The following is a 20777-nucleotide window of genomic DNA, read 5'->3' as shown; positions in this document are numbered from 1 at the left end:
TTCCTTTATTATGAAAATTCTATTCAACAATAATAAATTTTATCGGTCTCCAGAAGTCCAATAAAATTGGATTCCAATGTTTTGTTTAGATTATATTAAATTCAATGTAAATATGTTAAACATGGAATGTGTTCATAGAATACAGATGCCCCACTACAGTGCCTTGAAACACAAAATAAAACCAAGGTGTGATGGACTGAAAGATGGTTATGTGGACAAGAGTAGCAGTGTTGTAGTGGGTCATACAAATCCTGATAACTTCCAGATAAGCAATATTTTATTAGTCAAAACTTAGTGGAAAAAGCATTCCTACTTGTTTCAAAGAGAAATTAATTTGACAAAATTCGATGCTATAAGACATGGGAAACTACTCACCATGCAATTTATTGCCCGTATTCCAAAGTAACGCATTTGGTCTTCAGATATTCATTCAATGCCTCCTCACCTGTGGTTATAAAAAAAAAAAAAACCAGAAAAAAGTTAATAAAGAAAACTACTTCTCTAAGGAAAGAACTTTAAAAAAAATTGTTTTAAGAATTTAAAATCAAGCCACTTTTTACAGAAATAGTCATTCCAGATTTAGTCGCATAGAGGGAACAGGAGATCCTGGTTTCAATGTAAGGCAGATGTAATAAATACTTGATACTAAGACTTGATTCATGGCTGGGTCTTTTTTTGGCGTGCCCTCCGCCAAACCAACCCAACTCTGAGAGTATTCACTTTTGGAAATCTGAAATCAACCAACACTTAGCCATGGTGTTACTGATAAATGTCTCATTCAAACTGCAACCTAATTTGTATTGTTCCTTTCGTACAAAGAAGTTGTACATCTGGAGATGCAACATAACAAAAAATAACATAAAGAGAGACAGAAGGAAAGATCAAATGGACAAGAAAAAGAATTCCACAGAATGAAATGTCTAATTTGCTCCACTGTTGCATAATGCCTTGCACAGTCACTAGAGCAAGAAAAGTAGATCCCTCTGATACCTCAAGATAAATGCAACTGTCAAGTTTCAAGTGTCAGAGAAATGAAAACCTTTATGTAATCAGTGGATATGACAAGCATGACCTCCCTTGCCTGTGATCCCTTTGCAGTGAATACAACAGTCAAATTTCATTATTGAACATACAACATTATATATAAAAATGAAAATGAGTTAAATAAGAAACCAATGGAGACTGACACCTATGCCAAAACTGTTGGAAAAATGATCCTATATTTTGCTTAGGCTTTGAAGACGAGACAAAATTTGAACCACCTATCCATAATAAATTGATATTTACCATACCTACTCACAAGATAAGTCCATCTGCAAACTGCAAAGACCCAGACCAGCTATCACATAATGCACCAGCAGATCTGGGTCTATGCAGTTTGTTAGGAGTAATCATCAGAATAACTACACAGACCCTGATCTGCCAGTGCATTATGTGACAGCATAATAGGGTCAATGTTGTTTTCAGTTGGACTTTACATGTAAGCAAGACAGATCTAATGGTTTAAAGATCATGAACATGACATTTCTAACATAGCAATTCATCGTGTTCATGGAATATACATTACAGCATGTCAGTAAATATCAAAACAAGCAGATAAGTTTTCTGTGCATATTAAGTGATTATATGAAAAGATTCTCATCTTCACACCACAACAGTTGACATTATTTGTGATAATCAAAATTTAATTAGGCACGTACCTAAATCTTTCCCAAAGCCTGACTGTTTAAATCCTCCAAAAGGTGCAGCAACATCAGTCTTGTTGTACGTGTTGACAAAGACAGTTCCAGCCTGAATATTATCAGCTATGTACATGGCTTTGTTGATATCACGGGTGAAGACTCCTGAGGCAAGGCCAAACTCAGTGTTATTGGCCCTCTGAATCACGCCATCTATATCACTGATTAGAATAAAAATTAATTAAGTCAATTTTCAAAAACAAAGCACTCTCTAGTACTTTTTTTCTTCAAATAAGCCAATATATGGCACATTTAAAAAGAACTGTTCGGTTATCATATTCTGCCTTATTAGAAATGAAAAAACTGTGCATAAAATCTTTGCATTGCCCTTCCAAAAAAAGAGTCACCCTTCCATCCATCTTCCACGATGGACAATGGGACACAACATATTTATCATTTACACCTTGTGTTTACTGGGTTTCTGCCCCTTTCAGGTACTGCATGTAGTTTTGAAGAAGAAAAAAATAAAAACTCCATCCCTCACCAGATGTTTGAAGCCAGATGTTTGAGAACCAAATGACTTTTCTACATGGCTTTTATCACCTGGTCTGTTAAAAGATATACTGGACAATGCAACACCTTCAAGACAATAACATTTAAATATACTTGTAACTATGTGTATATAAAGACTCCAATTAATCAAATACTGTCATGTCTGTGATTCTGTGTGCATTTATTAATTATTGCTAAAATCAAAATTATTCTTATGTACAAAAAGTGGCATATTTTCAACAAGACAAAAACATAGTATGAGCCACAAAAGTACAAAAAAGTTATTTTTACTGACTGATGTACGAAAAACATGAAGGTAAGAAAAATTACAGTATGTTGGCTTGTATAGGGTTTAATGGCATGTTGTTGTTGTTTTGAGTTTAACACCAAATTTCAGCACAAGATAGGCCATACTGGGCAGCCAGTATGTCTGGTGAAGGAACAACCCTGGAAAGCACCGGTAAGAACTACTGACCCACTGGAAGCTTCTAGCAAGCTTTCTCACATACCTCACATTGGCCAAGTCCGATACTTGAACCCACGCAGACAGAGGTGAGAGGGCAGTGATTGGTAAAGGCGAGAACTTTAGACCAGTAAGCTACCAGAGATACCTTTAATTCCAGTTATACAGTGCTGATTGAAAGTGACAGAAAAAAGATCGCAAAAAAGTTCAAAGAGATTAAAAAACCCATGTAAATAGCATAAGCATTTAATCCTACAAGATAAAAAATAAAGATGTCAGAAATCTTTAAAAGACATTTAAATAAAAAGAGTAACAAACATTAAATCCTTAAAGTGCAAATTGTTTTAATATACAACACAAATACAGTAAATTAGCTCAAAGAGTTCATTAACACTTATCACTAAATTACTTGTACACTGATAGCTGGTACAAAAGATAAATGAAAAGCAAAACAAGTTTATTTAAATTGTTGAAAATAGATTCTCAAGCCTCGAGTTCAATAACTAATATTAACTTCTAAAGAACAAACAAAAATGTACTCTTGATAAAGAAAAGACAAATATATATTCCAATTCCATTAGACATAGAAAAATGATCAAATCCCACACAAATAAATGATCCAATCACATCAGACATGGACAAGTGGACCAATCTCACACAAACAAATTGTCCAATCCCATCAAACATAGACAAATGGTCCAATTCCATCTGTCTCAGACAAATGGTCCAATCCTACACAAACAAATGGTCCAGTCCCATCAAACATAGACAAGTGGTCCAATCTCACACAAATAAGTGGTCCAATTCCATCAGATATAATACTGCTCCAGTGACCTAAGTAGTTAGAGCATCAACCTGAGATGCAGGAAGTTGTGGGTTTGAACCCCAGCTGAGTTATACCCAAGACATAAAAATGGTACTAGCAGCTGCCTCACTTGGCACTCAACATTAAGAGGTTAGTGTTACAACTCACTGACCTGGTGTCAGGATAATGTGACTGGGTGGGACATGATGTTCCATGTCTGCAACATGATGCCCCAGAGCTAGACATTGCTATAAACTGCCACACTGCAGACATTGTAGTGATATGACTCAAATGGTTAAAGCTACACTAAAAATGCAAAAACATATGCACACTCCATCAGACATAGTCAAATTGTCCAATCCTACACAAATAAATGGTCCAATTCTCTCGGACATGGACGAATGGTCCAATACTCACACAAATAAATGAGAGCACAATATGGTACTTTCAGTATTTTAAAAAAAAAAGGTAATATCTGCTACATAAAAACTGATCAGTTATCAGATTTTGACTTATTAGAAATAAAACAACTGTGCATAAAATATTTATATGGCCTTAAAAATAACCAAAAATTGATCACCCACCCAACCATCTTCTGCTATGGATTAGGTGACATAACTTATATTTATCATTTACAATTTGTGCTGACTGTACTATCCCTTTCAGGCTATATATATATATATATATAGAGAGAGAGAGAGAGAGAGAAAGAGAGACAGGGGGAGAGAGAGAGAGATGTAAAAAGATATGTGACCATTAAAACCATGGCAGGTAGCTATCTTCAGGTGCTTTGGTTTTCTCCACCTCAAAACCTACATCAAGCAGACATGACAGCCATCTAAAGTGTGTAGTACAAGTTAAACTTGTACAATGAAGATAACCAATAACCAATAAACAAACGTCTTATGCAAATGATACCAACCCGTCCTGAAACTTGGAGATGATCATGATTGGACCAAAAGATTCCTCCATAGCTGCATGTGTACCATCCTCTACATCTGTTAACACCGTTGGCGTCATGAACAAACCTATAAGGAACGGAACAACTCACAATAGCCAATTAAATGTGGAGTGAAACCTATAAATTAGGAGCAGAAAAAAAATGAGGTAGTTGTCATTTCTAACTTTCTAAGTTGCACATGGAATAAAATACATGCACATAAGCTGTATATTATTGTTTCTAATACTGCCTAGTGGACATTTAAACATTAAACTGCATAGTGGACATTTAAACATTAAACTGCATAGTGGACATTTAAACATCAAACTGCCTAGTGGACATTTAAACATCAAACTGCATAGTGGACATTTAAACATCAAACTGCCTAGTGGATGTTTAAGCATAAAACTGCCCAGCAGACATTTAAACATTAAACTGCCAAGTGGACATTTAAACAATAAACTGCCTAGTGGACATTTAAACATTAAACTGCCTAGTGGACATTTAAGAATTAATCTAGACATTTAAGCATTAAATTGCCAAGTAGACATTTAAGCATTAAATTGCCAAGTAGACATTTAAGCATTAAATTGCCCAGTAGAAATTTAAGCCTTAAAATGCCTAGTAAACATTGAAGCATTAAACTGCCCAGTAACCATTTAAACTTGTGAATAAGTTCACTAATCATTACTCTGAATATTTGTAATGGTCATTCTTTAACCTGGTGAAACTGTCTTATAAAGGTCATGTTAGAAGTACAAGTCTCTGACATCATTTTGCCTAAGATGTCTGATCTAATGATGGCAGAGCCTTTGTCAGCTCCCACAAATAGGGTAGTGTATACCAGCTTGTATTTTGTAACCTAGACTCCTGAGAAATAATAAAATTGCACAGGTCAATTACTTTATTTATTAGTTATGCAACATCATTATTTTCCATCACCTGCTCATTTAGCAAGTTTTTCACAAGTATTGCTGATTTAAATGACTACTGTCATACTGATATTAGAAAACTAATACTTTTAAAAAAGAGACCTAATGACTGCGACAGGTAAGTAATGCTGACAAGACAAAACTGATCAATTATTATAATAAATTACATTTTTGAAACTGTTAAGTTTCATAATTTCCACACCGCACAAGTTACTGTATGCAATATAAGCTAGCACAATGCCACTATGTTGGGCCATAAAAGTATTTTTATTTCATAATTATTCTACCTGATACAAAAAAGACATTAGAATTTATTTCTCCTGCATAGTTTGCAATCCGTTCTAAATTTTAAGTAAACATCTATCTGATCAAGATCAAATCTGACGTTAATGCATCTGAGAGAAGAAAATAAAATAGAAAAAACATGAACATTTTATTTTCAGGTTACTGACTTACATAGTTGACTGTTTTCAGTGTTTACAATGAGTGGATTGTAATGTATGTACGATACATAATGGTAGACAAGCTATGCATATAATATTTTTATATATGTAATTAAGTTGTTGGACTTCGGAAATACGTTGGGCATTATAAGCGAATGTAGTTGCACGTCACTAAATGAGCATAAAAGAATGATACTACAAGCAGATGTCAGATGGAGTGTCTTTTTGGATTTTTAATATAGCTTTAAACAACTGAGTCATATTGCTACAATTTCTGCAGTGTGGCAGTTTATAGTGATGTCAAGCATGGGGGCATCATGCCACAGACATGAAGCATCAAGCCCCACCCAGTCACATTATCCTGACACCAGGCCAACATGTCCTAACACTAACCTTTAAATGCTGAGTGCTAAGTGAGGCAGCTGCTAGTACCATTTTTTTTATAAGTCTCCGGTATGACTCAGCAGGAGGTCAAACATGACCTTCCACATCCGAGGTGGATGCTCTAACTATTTAAGCCACCACAGCTGTCACAAGCAAAAGTAGTTACACATCACTAAAGTCACCACCCATTAGGTAAGGCTTTAATCATGGAATGATACAACAAGCAAAAGTAGTTACACATCACTATAGTCACCACCCATTACGTAAGGCTTTAATCATGGAATGATACAACAAGCAAAAGTAGTTACACATCACTGAAGTCACCACCCATTAGGTAAGGCTTTAATCATGGAATGATACAACAAACAAAAGTAGTTACACATCACTGAAGTCACCACCCATTAGGTAAGGCTTTAATCATGGAATGATACAACAAGCAAAAGTAGTTACACATCACTATAGTCACCACCCATTAGGTAAGGCTTTAATCATGGAATGATACAACAAGCAAAAGTAGTTACACATCACTATAGTCACCACCCATTAGGTAAGGCTTTAATCATGGAATGATACAACAAGCAAAAGTAGTTACACATCACTGAAGTCACCACCCATTAGGTAAGGCTTTAATCATGGAATGATACTACAAGCAAAAGTAGTTACACATCACTATAGTCACCACCCATTAGGTAAGGCTTTAATCATGGAATGATACTACAAGTAAAAGTAGTTACACATCACTATAGTCACCACCCATTAGGTAAGGCTTTAGTCATGGAATGATACAACAAGCAAAAGTAGTTATACATCACTAAAGTCACCACCCATTAGGTAAGGCTTTAATCAAGGAAATGATACTACAAGTAAAAGTAGTTACACATCACTATAGTCACCACCCATTAGGTAAGGCTTTAATCATGGAATGATACTACAAGCAAAAGTAGTTACACATCACTGAAGTCACCACCCATTAGGTAAGGCTTTAATCATGGAATGATACAACAAGCAAAAGTAGTTACACATCACTATAGTCACCACCCATTAGGTAAGGCTTTAATCAAGGAAATGATACTACAAGTAAAAGTAGTTACACATCACTATAGTCACCACCCATTAGGTAAGGCTTTAATCATGGAATGATACAACAAGCAAAAGTAGTTACACATCACTATAGTCACCACCCATTAGGTAAGGCTTTAATCATGGAATGATACAACAAGCAAAAGTAGTTACACATCACTGAAGTCACCACCCATTAGGTAAGGCTTTAATCATGGAATGATACAACAAGCAAAAGTAGTTACACATCACTTAAGTCACCACCCATTAGGTAAGGCTTTAATCATGGAATGATACAACAAGCAAAAGTAGTTACACATCACTAAAGTCACCACCCATTAGGTAAGGCTTTAATCATGGAATGATACAACAAGCAAAAGTAGTTACACATCACTAAAGTCACCACCCATTAGGTAAGGCTTTAATCATTCTAAGACCGAATAAAGTATGTGTTGTTCTGATTATACCATTGACCCTATTTTTTTCTTGCTGACCCTACAGTTGGTGAGGGGATAGATTTGGTATAATAATAAAAAATCATTTCCGGAGAAAAAAAAATTAACAAAGAAATATAACAGTTATTTATCCAAGTTAAATTTAGGATGCAAATGATGCTAATTTTCAAGTTTATGCTTCACTTAAATCTGTCCAGACCAAAAACAAAAAAAAAACAAGTTTGTACCAACCTAACAACCACAAAAAAATTCAATGTAATCAAAAGCAAAATATAATTTTGTTGGACTAATGAGAATATTTCTTAAAAGGGAAGTATAATATGAAATAAAATATGGAAATTTGTTATCAAATTACAATTGTCTGAATTGATTATACTTGCCTGATGCATACTTCCTTCCCATCTCACGACAGAATTTGGTGATATGCAAGCTGTTTGTTGCTATATAAAACTCAGGTGTGCAGAGAGATAAAGCAACCACATACAGAAAATGATCTTGATCAGATAGGTGCTCATTAAAAATTTAGTGTGCTGTCATACAAGGTCAATAAATCTTAATATTTTTTCCACATCAGGCAAGTATAATCTATTTATAAAATTGCAATTTAATAACAAACTCTCTAATTTTCCAAAGGGGGCTGACTCTAAGGCCCTCCAATATCATGAGATCAGATATCACAGGAAAAATGATGTCAGAGACCAGGACTATTAGACACATGTCTTAAATATTAAAAATGACTGTACAGGAACTGGGGATTCCCATAAGTGTCCTTTATGAACAGGTGTTTTGAATATGAAGTTGTTATTTAGGTTAATTTCACTATATTTGGTTTGCCTTTATACCTCTTTATCACAGAATGGGAAAAATACAAGAGTCACTCAAAGGGCATGATGGTCTACTGGCTGAAAACAATTTCCCAGAATGCAAGACAAGACCATTTCTTCGCATTCTGATATGATGATTTACTCAGGAGTTAACAAGACTGTCATACTGGATGTCCAAAGACTGCCACCACACATCAAAAGGAGTCTTGCACTGAAAATTCAATGTCAAAATTTGACTTTCTGTTTAATAAGGAGTAGCATTAAAAAAAATTTTAAGATGGCCAATACGGTGGCCATACTGGTTTGAGCAGTGCTTTTCATTTAGGACCAGCAAGACCATGGGATAAATGTGTGTGTAAAGTTTCATGGCTATCCTTTAAGTAGTTTAGTACAAACTTGTGATCAATGAATGACATGTGATCCCATAAGCTCTTTTGGTCTGTGAGCAGTCGAGTTAAAACCATGGTCAATTTACAAGTTTCAATTAAAGAATAAATTCAATTACCTGGCCTTTCAACCTGTTTTCCTCCATAGACAAGAGTGGCTCCCTCTTTAACTGCAATCTGTACATATTGTACCAACTTCTCCAGGTGAGCCCGGTGATTTTGGGGTCCATGGTCCGTTGAACGATCCAGTGGATCACCAATCTTCATCTTCTTTATCTCTGTAACCTAAAAAGGAGTTTATTTATTAAACTGGGACCAAAAGTAGTGTGAGAAGTAGGTCACTACTATGTTATTCTCTGGACCATAAATTATGTGAAAAGTGGGTTACAATATCATGGACAAATGCAACAGCTACAGTAAAACAACTTTGTTACACATTGCTACATTATGTAGTTTTCTGGTGTCACCAATTATATCAGATATGCTCTATCCTAAGCCACAACAAACATCTGTTCCAAAAGTATTGTTCATTAGTTCTGAAGATACACATCACAATAAATGATATAAAAATGCATGTAAATATGAAAAGCTTGAAATACAGGTAAACTGAATCATAATAAATCATATTTATTTTCAAGTCACACAAATAAACCAAATAAAAGCAAAACCTTTCAAATCAATACCAATAACTAAACTGAGGTCTTTGTTTTATGACTTGGGACATCCAGCCAGTAATAAATAATAAAAAATGGAGAGATTATTAAGTTACATTTATTCCAAAATCCAAATTTCATAACTTGTACTTTACAAATGTAAAGAAATAAAATGTAGTGATCAATGTTTTTCTAACACATTAAATCAACCTGTCAGTCATACCCATATTTCATCTTGTCTATTTCAAACTTGTCAAATGTGCACTTCATATTATTTCAAACCTGTCAGTCAAACCCATATTTCATATGTCTATTTCAAAACTGTCAATACTGCACTTCAATCCATTTCAAACCTGTCAGTCAAATCTGCACTTCACAGTCTATTTCCAACTTGTCAAACCAGCATTTCATATTGTCTGTTTCAAACATGTCAGTCGAACCTGCACTCATAATGGTCCATTTCAGATCTCTCAGTAAAACCTGCATTTCAAAGTCCATTTCAAGCCTATCAATCAAAGCTGCATTTCATAATGCCTACTTCAAGCCTAACAACAGAAAAAGATATTTAATGAATCTTTATACTTACCACTCTCCTGACAAACTCATCATGAATAGACTCCTCCACGAACAGTCTCCCTGCTGCAATGCAGTTCTCTCCCTTATTGAAGAATACTGCTCCACATCCCTGGTGAGAATTTTAAATAGAATTTCAACATAAATTTAAATTAAGATTTAAATACAATAAATGTATTTCTGTATCATTAGCTGCTTAATGTACTTTCACCTTCACAATATACATCGTACCACCAAAATGAAGCATAAAGGGTCAGTGGCAATGTTTTATCTGGAAGGTATAGTGCATCTTCATGCGTAATGATAAACAAGTTTCTCTTTTAAAATAGTTTATATATCAATCAGCATAAAAATAACTTACAAATACTGTTCTAAAAATTCCCTATCTTGTTTTTACAAATGTTATAGTAACAACAGAATATTTTCAACCTGAATGTTAGCATACATTTATGTACAAGGTATCTGTCAAGTTTCTTAAGGGGTTCATTTGTGTAGCATACTTGACATTTCTAACAAGAAGAAATAACTCTGAACATAACATTTTATATATAAAACAAGTGAGAAAAGTAATCTATGTAGATATGAAATTTATCCTCCTACCCTCAAAGCAATAACTTGTCCATAATGCCCTTAAGGCAATGTTTATTTCAGAACCAAAAATGTCCTGAGGAAATTCTCCCCTTTGTTTAAAAGAAACTGAAGAATTTTCTACACAACGAAGGGACTTGACAAAAATACTGGTACAGTCAGAAAACATGATATTTGATTAGTTGCATAATTACTTTTCCTGCTGATGTGGAACAGGGAGGATTCGTTTTCACAACATTCTGACCCATCTTTTTATGCCAAGACTACAAAAAATGAAGTGTCTTGGCATTATTATTAACTTGTTTTGTTGTACAGTAACCAAGCAGAAAATGATACTGGGTCAGTAGCAGTTTTGCCCAAAACTTGCCCACAGAATCAGAAACCTGAAAATGCTGCTGGTTGGTCTTGTCCATAACCAACTGGTCTTGCATTTCATTGTAAAAGAAGATAAAATTTAGTAAATGCCTCAATGGTAAATACTTGTATACTTCAACATCAGCTCTTTGTACAGTTATGTATATAATGAAACATGGAACATGCAAAAAAAACAAAAAATATATATTTATATCATCTATCCCATTTATTAAATTAAGCAAAACATGGCCACTGTTTACTGACCACGACAATGATGAATGTTGGTCTATAAAAACGTCATCTAGTGGCTAAGCTTCAGAATTAGTTGCTGCCATTGATGACAGGTCCATATAAAATATAAAAGTCATGATCCTCATCGACAGACTTGTCATCAATGACAGTATCAGAACTAGACCCAGCCTCCAAGGATGAGGCTGTACTATTCAAAAGTAACAATGAAATTAGGTCTGTTGGAAGATGAAGTGTAGCTGTGGGAAATGGAACTGGATCAAACATGGTCTTAGCATGCATCCCATTTTCATATTTCAAGTGAATTCTGTAATCCAGCTATTTCTAAAACACTGTTTTCATTTGATAGTGTCAAAGACGTTTTGACTAGTTCTGTTCCTTGACTGTGTTGGTTTTCAAGCTTCTGGTGGCTTCCAGAACTTGTGGTTCAAAATATATGGAAGAATGGGAAGCAGTCTAGAAATGGTTGAAGATAAAATATATGTTGGTTTGACTGTGCATTATAGGTTGATATTGTAAAGTTAAATTTTAGATAAAGAATCTTCTGACAACTCATCCTATTGGTAACTAAAAAAATTAAAACCGTGTTCTACTGATGGCATTTCAGTCCCTTCCCAGACCTGTCTTTGTAATATTTATTACTAAAACTAGCACCTGATCCTTTGGGTGTGGAATTGAAACATGTCCTTCAAACATATCTAGATCTTTAAAAAAGGCTGAGAGACAACAGGTTTCTCCATACAGAATGCTGTATCAAGAATGGGTCAATATTAAGAAATATAGGTTTGACCATGAGCATCCAGAAATTCAAAAGTTTCAGAATTTTTCATGTCATTGTGCTTTTATAGATGTCCTATGGGAGTCATTTGTTTGTTTGGAGCTTTTCTGTGTATGTTTGTTCAATGCCATTTTTCAACACACAATAAGCTACACATGGCAGCCAGTATATTTGGTGCAGAAAGAACCCTTGAAAAACCTGGGAAGAACCACCGACCCAATGGAAGCTACTGGCAAGTTTTCTTACATGTCCACCTTGTCTGATTTGAGACTCAAACCCCAGTGGGCAGAGGTGATATGTCATGGACCTGTATGGATGTGCACTTTAGAATAGTTGGCAACCTGCGTCCCATTCTCTGGGAGTTGAATTAGTACAGAAGCTATATGTGTCATCAGACACTGCAACATTATTTATTTTTTATTTGGTTTTATTTATTTCTTTTAACATCACAACATATATAATTTGTAGATTAAATTTACTTGGTATACCTAAATCTCCCACTGGCAAAATGGACTGGTTACTCATTGTTTGCCCAAATCTGGCGTGAAATAAGCTGGCATCATCCAGGGGGCTGGCAGTTTCGCTCAGTGGTCAGTAGGGAACTTGCTGAATAAGGCATCATATCTCGCAAAATTACTTCTAATGACCCTTTCAACACATTTTCATACGATTTTCATGCAAAGGCAAGGTCCATAAATATTTTGTGACTCCATGATAAAATGATGTCATTTGTGACGTCATATCACACTGACCTGCTTCCTACTGACCAGTAGTCTCCTACAAGGGGTCTCCATGCAACACACTTTGACCTACTGACCCAGTATTGCCTCCAAAAAATCACATGTAAAACATTTAGATAAAAAAAGTAAGAAGCTTGTCAGAGGTGGGTTAAGAAATAATACCATCCTAGTCTGCGTAAATACTCACCATTCTCACAGCCTTGTCCAAATCACAGTCACTGAAGATAATCAGAGGAGATTTTCCTCCCAATTCCAAGGACACTTTCTTCACGTTGACTTTGGCACAACTGCAGTTATAACATAACAAATTTTCTTTACAAGTTTCATCAAAGATATCAAAAACTTAAGTGCAAAATATTCATTTTTGTCAACCCCACCTATCATTCAGATGGAAAAGGCATACATCAAATCATTAAAAGTGAGTGTAAACAGATGCATGGATAAAAGTATAGATATGCACATAGATGTAAAAGTGATTACCATGTCAAATTTCCATCAATGCAGGCTTCATAAAAATAATGACCTTTCTTTTATAATCTGCCATTACAATGAAGGCAAGAACAATCTAAAAGAGGCAAGTTTAATCAATCAACAAAATTACCATAAATTACAAACCATTTTTGAGGTAAAATATGCTTATCTGCTAATACCAACCTGACAATATGTTAAGAGAACATCCACTACCTCACAATCCAATCCTCCCATGTGAAAACAGACTTTAAATTGTCTTTAGGCTTGTGTTAGCAATAAATGTGTTACAAAATTTACATACAGTGATGATTGATGACAAGAGTGGCTTCCCTTCAAATTAAAGGCTTGGCACCAAATCAAGCCAATCCTCAGTTACTACTGGAGCAGAAATGCATGCAGGGAAGGCTTGTTATGATCTGCAAGTGTTACTGAAGGAGTAGGTTTCAGACTAAAATTTTGTTTCTTCCTGAAATACATTATCTGATCATGATACATACAAAAATTAAATAAGAAATGAAAGACGATACATATTCTTACCCCTGAACTGGCCATGGATCTCAAATCATATGGTTATCTTAGTTCCAGTATAGCCAGAAACAACTTCTCAATATAGGTAGTGCCAGGCTTTTGGTGATGGCAATACCTGCCACATCTTTGTCCTGGGCATATAGCATGTGCCTGGCAAGCCTGACCATTCTCATTAGTTTCAGACCAATGATGCTTTTGCATAGTGATATTGAATGAAGACCAAGCCATGGGATTTCAGATAGAGTGACAGTCTAGTCCTGGATGCACACTATGGGAACAATATGATGCAAGTGAATGCCTGGAGATAACCAAATCCGAACAACATTGGACTTGTAGTTTCATTTGATATACCATTCTGACAGCATCCATTCTGAACTTGTTGCCTTGTTTGATGTTATATTCCAATGGCACCCACGCTGAACCTGTAGCCTTGTCTGGTGCACTATTCAAATGGCACCCACGCTGAACCTGTAGCCTTGTTTGGTGCACTATTCAAATGGCACCCACGCTGAACCTGTAGCCTTGTTTGATGTACCATTCCAATGCCACCCATGCTGAACTTGCAGACTTGTTAGATACAAAATTCAAATGACGCCCAAGCTGCACTTAACCCATGATATATTGTTATCAGTGTATTCATCTGACATTATGGATTCAATTTCACAGCACAGTCTTCATTTGCCAATCCAGTGATGGTGAGAGAGGAATCTGCAGTTCACATGCTATGACATGAATTCTGCCCAATGTTCCTTCCATGGCCCCACACAAGATTCCTGCATCAATTAACATCCTACTGGTCTTGAACAACACCAAGAGACTGAGATGCAGGCTGAATGGGAGAGCCCTGAACTGGCTTATGAGGTCCCTGTTGCAAGTTTCAGACACTTTCAGGCAGATATGTGAACAGGAATATTAAGATATGCATCTTGGAAGTCTAAACTGATCATAGACAGTCTCTTCTGGATAGGGTTGATTGTCAACTTCTCGATATATATCCTCAGCTTGGGTTCGCCTGTGATTATTGGGAATAGAATCTCAGTACAATTGTGCTGCAAAAGATTTCTACTGCCTTTTGTGGAGGAAAAAGACTATGGTGAGCCTTTCTACTACTGGGATTTCAAAAAAGGGTTGCAGCAAGCAAGCAAGGAATCATTTTGTCAAGGAAGGTAGGTGGCCAGTTGAGTAAATGGGCCAAAATCCATTTTTCTTTCATTGTGCCATGTTGTCTGTTGCTGAAAAGTAAGGGTTTCTGATCAAGAGTACCTTAATGGGGTTCTTCCTATTTCTCTGATTCCTCTTTGGAAATAAAAGATGGATTCTAGTATTCTTGGACAATAAGCCTGAAAAGGGCTTACTTCCCTGGCAGTGAAACAAAAGATCGATGAAAGAAAAAGGTTTAGGGCTGCCGCATGGTGACTTTTTATAGGAAGGCATGAGCTGAACATGAGTGGAAGCAGCAATGGAACTGAAAAGTGAGTTCAGAGTTGGCAAATTCTGCACATGAACTATGCACAAGAGTGACCCCCAGACATGCTTGTCAATGGAGGTCTCAATGGTGGAGCTAGGCTATCCACACGTTCCTGATAGACAGCTGATGAGACCAGATGGAACCAACATTTACAATGGTTTGAACCACCTGTGTGTCTTGGAATGAGAGATGGTTTCAACATTCCCAGACTTGCAATATCTGTCAAACACTTGAATTTGCATGTTAAAACTAGCATGTTTGTTTTGTAGAAGACTGGATTAAAGTTAAACTGAAATCATGGCTATAAAAAGAAATACCTGTTGATGCTGGGTTCCTTAGGTTGTCTTTAATAGAAAAGCAAGATCTCAGCAACCTGTCTAAACTGTAATATCTGTTTGAAGAAACACTGGTCTCTCTTGGTTAAATTTTTGTTGACAGGTGTGGGAATTTTATAAGCGGCCAGTGATGGAACAGTAAGAAAAGGAATGAACTCTGAAATAGTTGGAAGACTTTATCAATAAATGCATTGGAAGGTAGAATCTTCCCTGTACATTATTAAATCAACAGAAAATATGGGGCTTGCAAATGTCGAGTCTTTGAGGTCAGAATTGACTGGATGGGGAAAGCAGTCGGATGAGATAGCAAAAGTGGTTGGAAGTCTATCCATATTGGGAAAGAGTATCCATCCAGTAATCTCCAGCCTGAAATTGGTAGTGTGCATCAGGAAAGGGGAAATCACCAAAACTGATACATGATGGAGATGGAGTTAGTGACTGAATGGTCCAAACTGTCTCCAGCGATCTAGTACTGGATAGCAAAAAGACCTGATCACCAAATCCAATGCTAGGTGCCCTGAGCTTCCATGACAGGGCTAGGGCTGTTAGTGATGTAACTTGGTATCAGACTCCACTTGCATCTCGGGTTTGAAACTTGTTATGTTGGTAAGACATATTAACATACCTAGACATACCCCTGACAGTGGGCGCAAGTCAAGACAATGTTGAGACTTACCAGCTGATGTCATGTCCCAACGTTCAGTACTGACATTCAAGTGACAGATCAGGGTGTATGCGGAGTATTGGTTTTTCCTGGGCTAGACAGTGTGGGTCACTGTACCACGCCAGCACTGGCTTGGTAGTCTGTTCAGGGCTGGTAAGACTGGAAAAGAGTGGCAAAGTGGCCATTGATGATATTGCTGCATTGTGTGGTAGTTTTATGTTGGCACATGCATTTTTTCATCAGCAAAATCTCAGACTTGAGTGACCGAGATTAAACAGTTTGCTACCAAGGCAGTAGTAGCAGCAAAGCTGATGGCATCCACATATTTTTTCTTGAATATTGATTTCTGGCTTTCTTGCTACCTTTGGAAAACTGTTGTTTGAAACCCGTCCATCTGATAATGCAGGTGGGTCGATTAGCTTCTGACAGCTTAAAACATTTACATGGCTCATGGTCCCCATTTGTTATCTGTAATTAAAGTCAACAAAAGAATGGCAAAAACAGGTAAAATTAGTCCAAGAATCACACTAGGCTTACAGTAAAGTGGATAATGAGAAATGAATTACATGCCAGAGAGAAATGATTTAATTACTAAGAATAAACAATGGTTCATCTGAAACATATTGCTACTGGTCATCAGACCAGAGTTAAGATGGTGTTTGTTCTATGACAAAATAGACTATTGAGATGGTCTATAATGAAGATACAGTGGATAAAGAAAACATTCAGACTTGAGAAAGACGCATAATGGAGAGAGGCCTCTTAAGAAAGTGCTAACACGGCATGAGGATTAGTACCTGATGAATCAACAGTATCTGACACAATGGAAGACTGCACTCATCTAACTTTATCTAGGTAAGCAGATCTTGTTTAACAACTTACACTGCTATAAAAAGCCAAATGATGTGGTTAACATCTTGTTTTCACTCTGGAGGACTGTAACTGCAAAGCAGTGATGTTTTCCTAACACAATATGTTCTCAACATGGACACACCCACAAATATGATTGAATTTAATTTCAAAGTTCTAAGTCAAACATGGTCATAACTGTTAAATTATGTTGGAAAATGGCAAAATAAATTAATATATTATCAAACTTTTAATGTAAAACCTCAAACAAAATTTGGTTTTGTTCCATGACATATTCAAACGTTAATGACCAGAAATAACAGATGGAACTGGATGTATGGTCATGGTTAGCACAATATGCCCCCACCATACACATGGCAGAGAGTATTAAAAAAAAAAAAAATTATTAGGATGTACTTTCCTCTTTGTTTCGATGTATTATGTTTTTACCAATCTTAGAAATCTTTATATATATATATATATATATATATATATATATATATATATATATATATATATATATATATATACACACACACACATACACATACATACATACATACATATATATATATATATATATATATATATATATATATATATATATATATATATATATATATATATATATATACACACACACACACATTTGTCTTTCCTTCTGAATGCTTGTTAAACACGAGGTCTCGGGTAAACACCTGTGGCGGCATCCAAATTTTTACAAATTTTGTTTTGTACTTTTATGTTTAAACTTTCTTTTAAACTTGCTCATCCAAATTTTAAAAAAAACCCTTCCCTTTCATTTTTTATTACTGTCCTAGGACAGACAATTAATCAAGATTAACTACTAATTTCAACTAAAAATAATACATCAAATAATAATACAATAAGTGGTATCAAAATCCATTCTAAACTCCTCAAGATTAAATTAATTGTTTGTATTCATCATTATCATCATCATCATCTTGCAGTCAATGTGATTATTATCCTCTCTTGAAGATATCTTTCTCACACACATCCTTAACATCTTCATGACTGTACCTCTCCATGATTGTCTTGCCGATGGGAGTAGAACCTGTAAATCCAATCTTCCTGATGTCAGGGTGTTCGGACATGGCCTGACCAATAGATGCTCCTGTAAAACAATTTTGATTACATGATTATTTTATTGTCTTTGTAAGATACAATTTTTATAAAAACTGAATCAATGAAATATTGGAGACCAAAAAAAAAACAATGAAAATCTGAAAATCACCGAGCACTATAATTGCTGATCATGAAGGATGCACAGCTACATTATTACAGTATCAAAATATTGGCAATCAGGATGCCAATACATAAATTGATGCTAAAACGTATCATGAGACATGAAGCATGTTAAGATGACCCAGATTCAAGATTTTCCACAGTTTAAGCAGATACTTTTCTGAATGCAATCCAAAGCAAAATTATTTATAATAAAATTTGCAGCAAAGCGATATTTTCCAAATTTTTGTTAACATATTATGATTAATATTATTATATTTACTCAAATGTCAAATTACCCAACATTCGATTCCCAAACCACTCACTCCACCCCAGGTATATACAATTCCATGTTTCTTTTAGGATTACCACTTTAGATTCTCACTCACTCACTCGCTGCAATGCATGGAATTCATAGAACTTGCAATTTTCAATTTCATCATGAATCTTTATTGAACAAAACTGGAAATATTTCATATAAAACAATTACATCCCATGTGTTATTTTAATGACAAAAGAAAGTGGACCATGACTGGAACAATTTCCTACAAAATCACTTTAAAAATATTTTTGAACACAAAGTTTGGACATTACAGGGCAGCACTTTAATGGCCAAAACTTAATCTCAAAACCTGTAAAATATGTCATAAAATCTTGACACCAGTGGCACTGTGTAAGTAACAAGGGAGAAACAGGGACGTAAGTTATGAATATCTCTTCAATCAAAGATTAACTCCATATTCAGTCATATAAAACTGTTTAACGCTACACTTATGATTAGAATATAAGGCATAACTCACCTGGCCCAGGTAGAATATTGATGACCCCAGGTGGGAATCCAGCCTTTACACTGAGTTCAGCAAACTTTAGAGCTGTCAAAGGTGTCACCTGTAACAACAACAAAAAATAGAATAAAGGCATTTCAGGCTTCATCAGTTTTAATGACGAGGTCAATGACTTTGTAAACAGTAATGAAAAAATACACATCATGGCAAGCACTACAATATTTCTACCAGTACTTTAAGGGTGAATGACTGAATAAAGCTGTATAATGCGAAGAGTACATTTTCACATTTGTGGAATTAATTTGGGCATCCAAGTGTGAGAATCTACACATTTTGCACAAGTTACACAATTACATGCCCTGAGAGCATCTCTGCTACTGTTCCTAGTCTAATCCCCAGGCGCATCTATGATGATTATGACTCCTTTTACAACTAAAACTTTACAATTATATCAACCTAGCTCAAGCAATACAATATTAGCAGGTAATGTAATAATGCTAAAATTTGTTTTTATTAAGTGGCTGGACTACAAAGTTATAAAGTAATTAATGGATAATTGTTCAATTATCACCTTTCTTGCATCATTGTATTCTTGCCTCATTATTGTTAATAGTGAGTTCATGAATAACATAACACCAGGAATACATAAAATGCCCATAAGGTAATTTACAGCAGTTTGTGTAACGCTATAAAGAATGTAGCTTTCGATATCAAAGCAAGTTGGAGGACAGAAGGAATGTTGATTACTGTATTCTCAAAAAATTAATTGGTACAATAACTCTAAATTGTTTATCTATACATTTTCATAATTCATTTCTCTTAACAATAATGTCTCAAACCCTTCACCTTGCAACAAGTCACAACATGAAAACTGATCCTTCGTAATATCTGGAACAGGAAAACATGAGTCGGGTTGGCAAAAGAACAATCAAGTCTATGCACAACAAATGTAAGCAGGTCCACACAAAAGCAGTTTTTTTATTCAGGCATGACCCATGTTGGTGCTTTTTCAAAGGTGGATGGATGGATGGATGAATGGATTAAAGGATGGATGGATGGACAAAAAGACTCAGAAGATATACAAACCAGAGTTTGATGCTAACTTTTTTAAGTGTTGAGCAGGTGGGCACCACATGTGTGCAAACTTTACTGGAAATTTTAATAGGAAGGAAAAATAGTGGTCTCTATTAGCAGGTGACTGTGATATGCAGGTGGTTTTTTTTGGCAAGTTTGTCTTTTTATCTTAAGGGGGAGATAATAGCTACATTTAGGTAAGGCTAGTCTCTTAAGGAAGATAATAACTGCCTACAGTGGGTATTCACCTAACTTTGGTATGGGAGATAATCAATGCCAATAAACATGAGGGAGATAATCTACCTGAGCAGGTTTGAGAACCACTGTGTTTCCAGCTGCCAGACAAGCTGCCATTTTCCAAGCCAGCATCATTAGTGGGTAATTCCAGGGTACCACAATACCACATACCCTAAAAAATGCAGAAAAGTGGTATAAATTCATCATGTTAATTATCTCATCTGTCTCTAAAATGATAACCTGTCTTTTTCTCAACAATATTAA

At 35.5% G+C, this 20777-nt stretch overlaps 1 protein-coding gene across 4 annotated transcripts in view; it reads right to left on the bottom strand.

The window, feature by feature from the left end:
* The window catches only part of LOC149804007 (cytosolic 10-formyltetrahydrofolate dehydrogenase-like), an 88135-nt gene that overhangs the window by 6647 nt on the left and 60711 nt on the right, over window positions 1-20777 (bottom strand). For all 4 annotated transcript variants that reach the window (XM_089953870.1, XM_089953868.1, XM_089953869.1 and 1 more), the window contains exons 16-24: window positions 20580-20685; window positions 19218-19305; window positions 18214-18307; window positions 13045-13144; window positions 10162-10260; window positions 9042-9207; window positions 4422-4527; window positions 1701-1900; window positions 376-445 (exon numbers count right to left, since the gene is read on the bottom strand). In XM_089953870.1, coding sequence (XP_089809996.1) covers window positions 384-445; window positions 1701-1900; window positions 4422-4527; window positions 9042-9207; window positions 10162-10260; window positions 13045-13144; window positions 18214-18307; window positions 19218-19305; window positions 20580-20685 — 1021 coding nt within the window. In that variant the 3' untranslated portion in view covers window positions 376-383. The remainder of the gene's footprint in view (window positions 1-375; window positions 446-1700; window positions 1901-4421; window positions 4528-9041; window positions 9208-10161; window positions 10261-13044; window positions 13145-18213; window positions 18308-19217; window positions 19306-20579; window positions 20686-20777) is intronic.

The sequence above is a fragment of the Sinohyriopsis cumingii genome, chromosome 3 (genome assembly GCF_028554795.1).
Source record: "Sinohyriopsis cumingii isolate HCF-2022 chromosome 3, ASM2855479v2, whole genome shotgun sequence".
Classification (NCBI taxonomy): domain Eukaryota; kingdom Metazoa; phylum Mollusca; class Bivalvia; order Unionida; family Unionidae; genus Sinohyriopsis; species Sinohyriopsis cumingii.
This window is presented reverse-complemented; position numbering and strand designations above follow the sequence as displayed.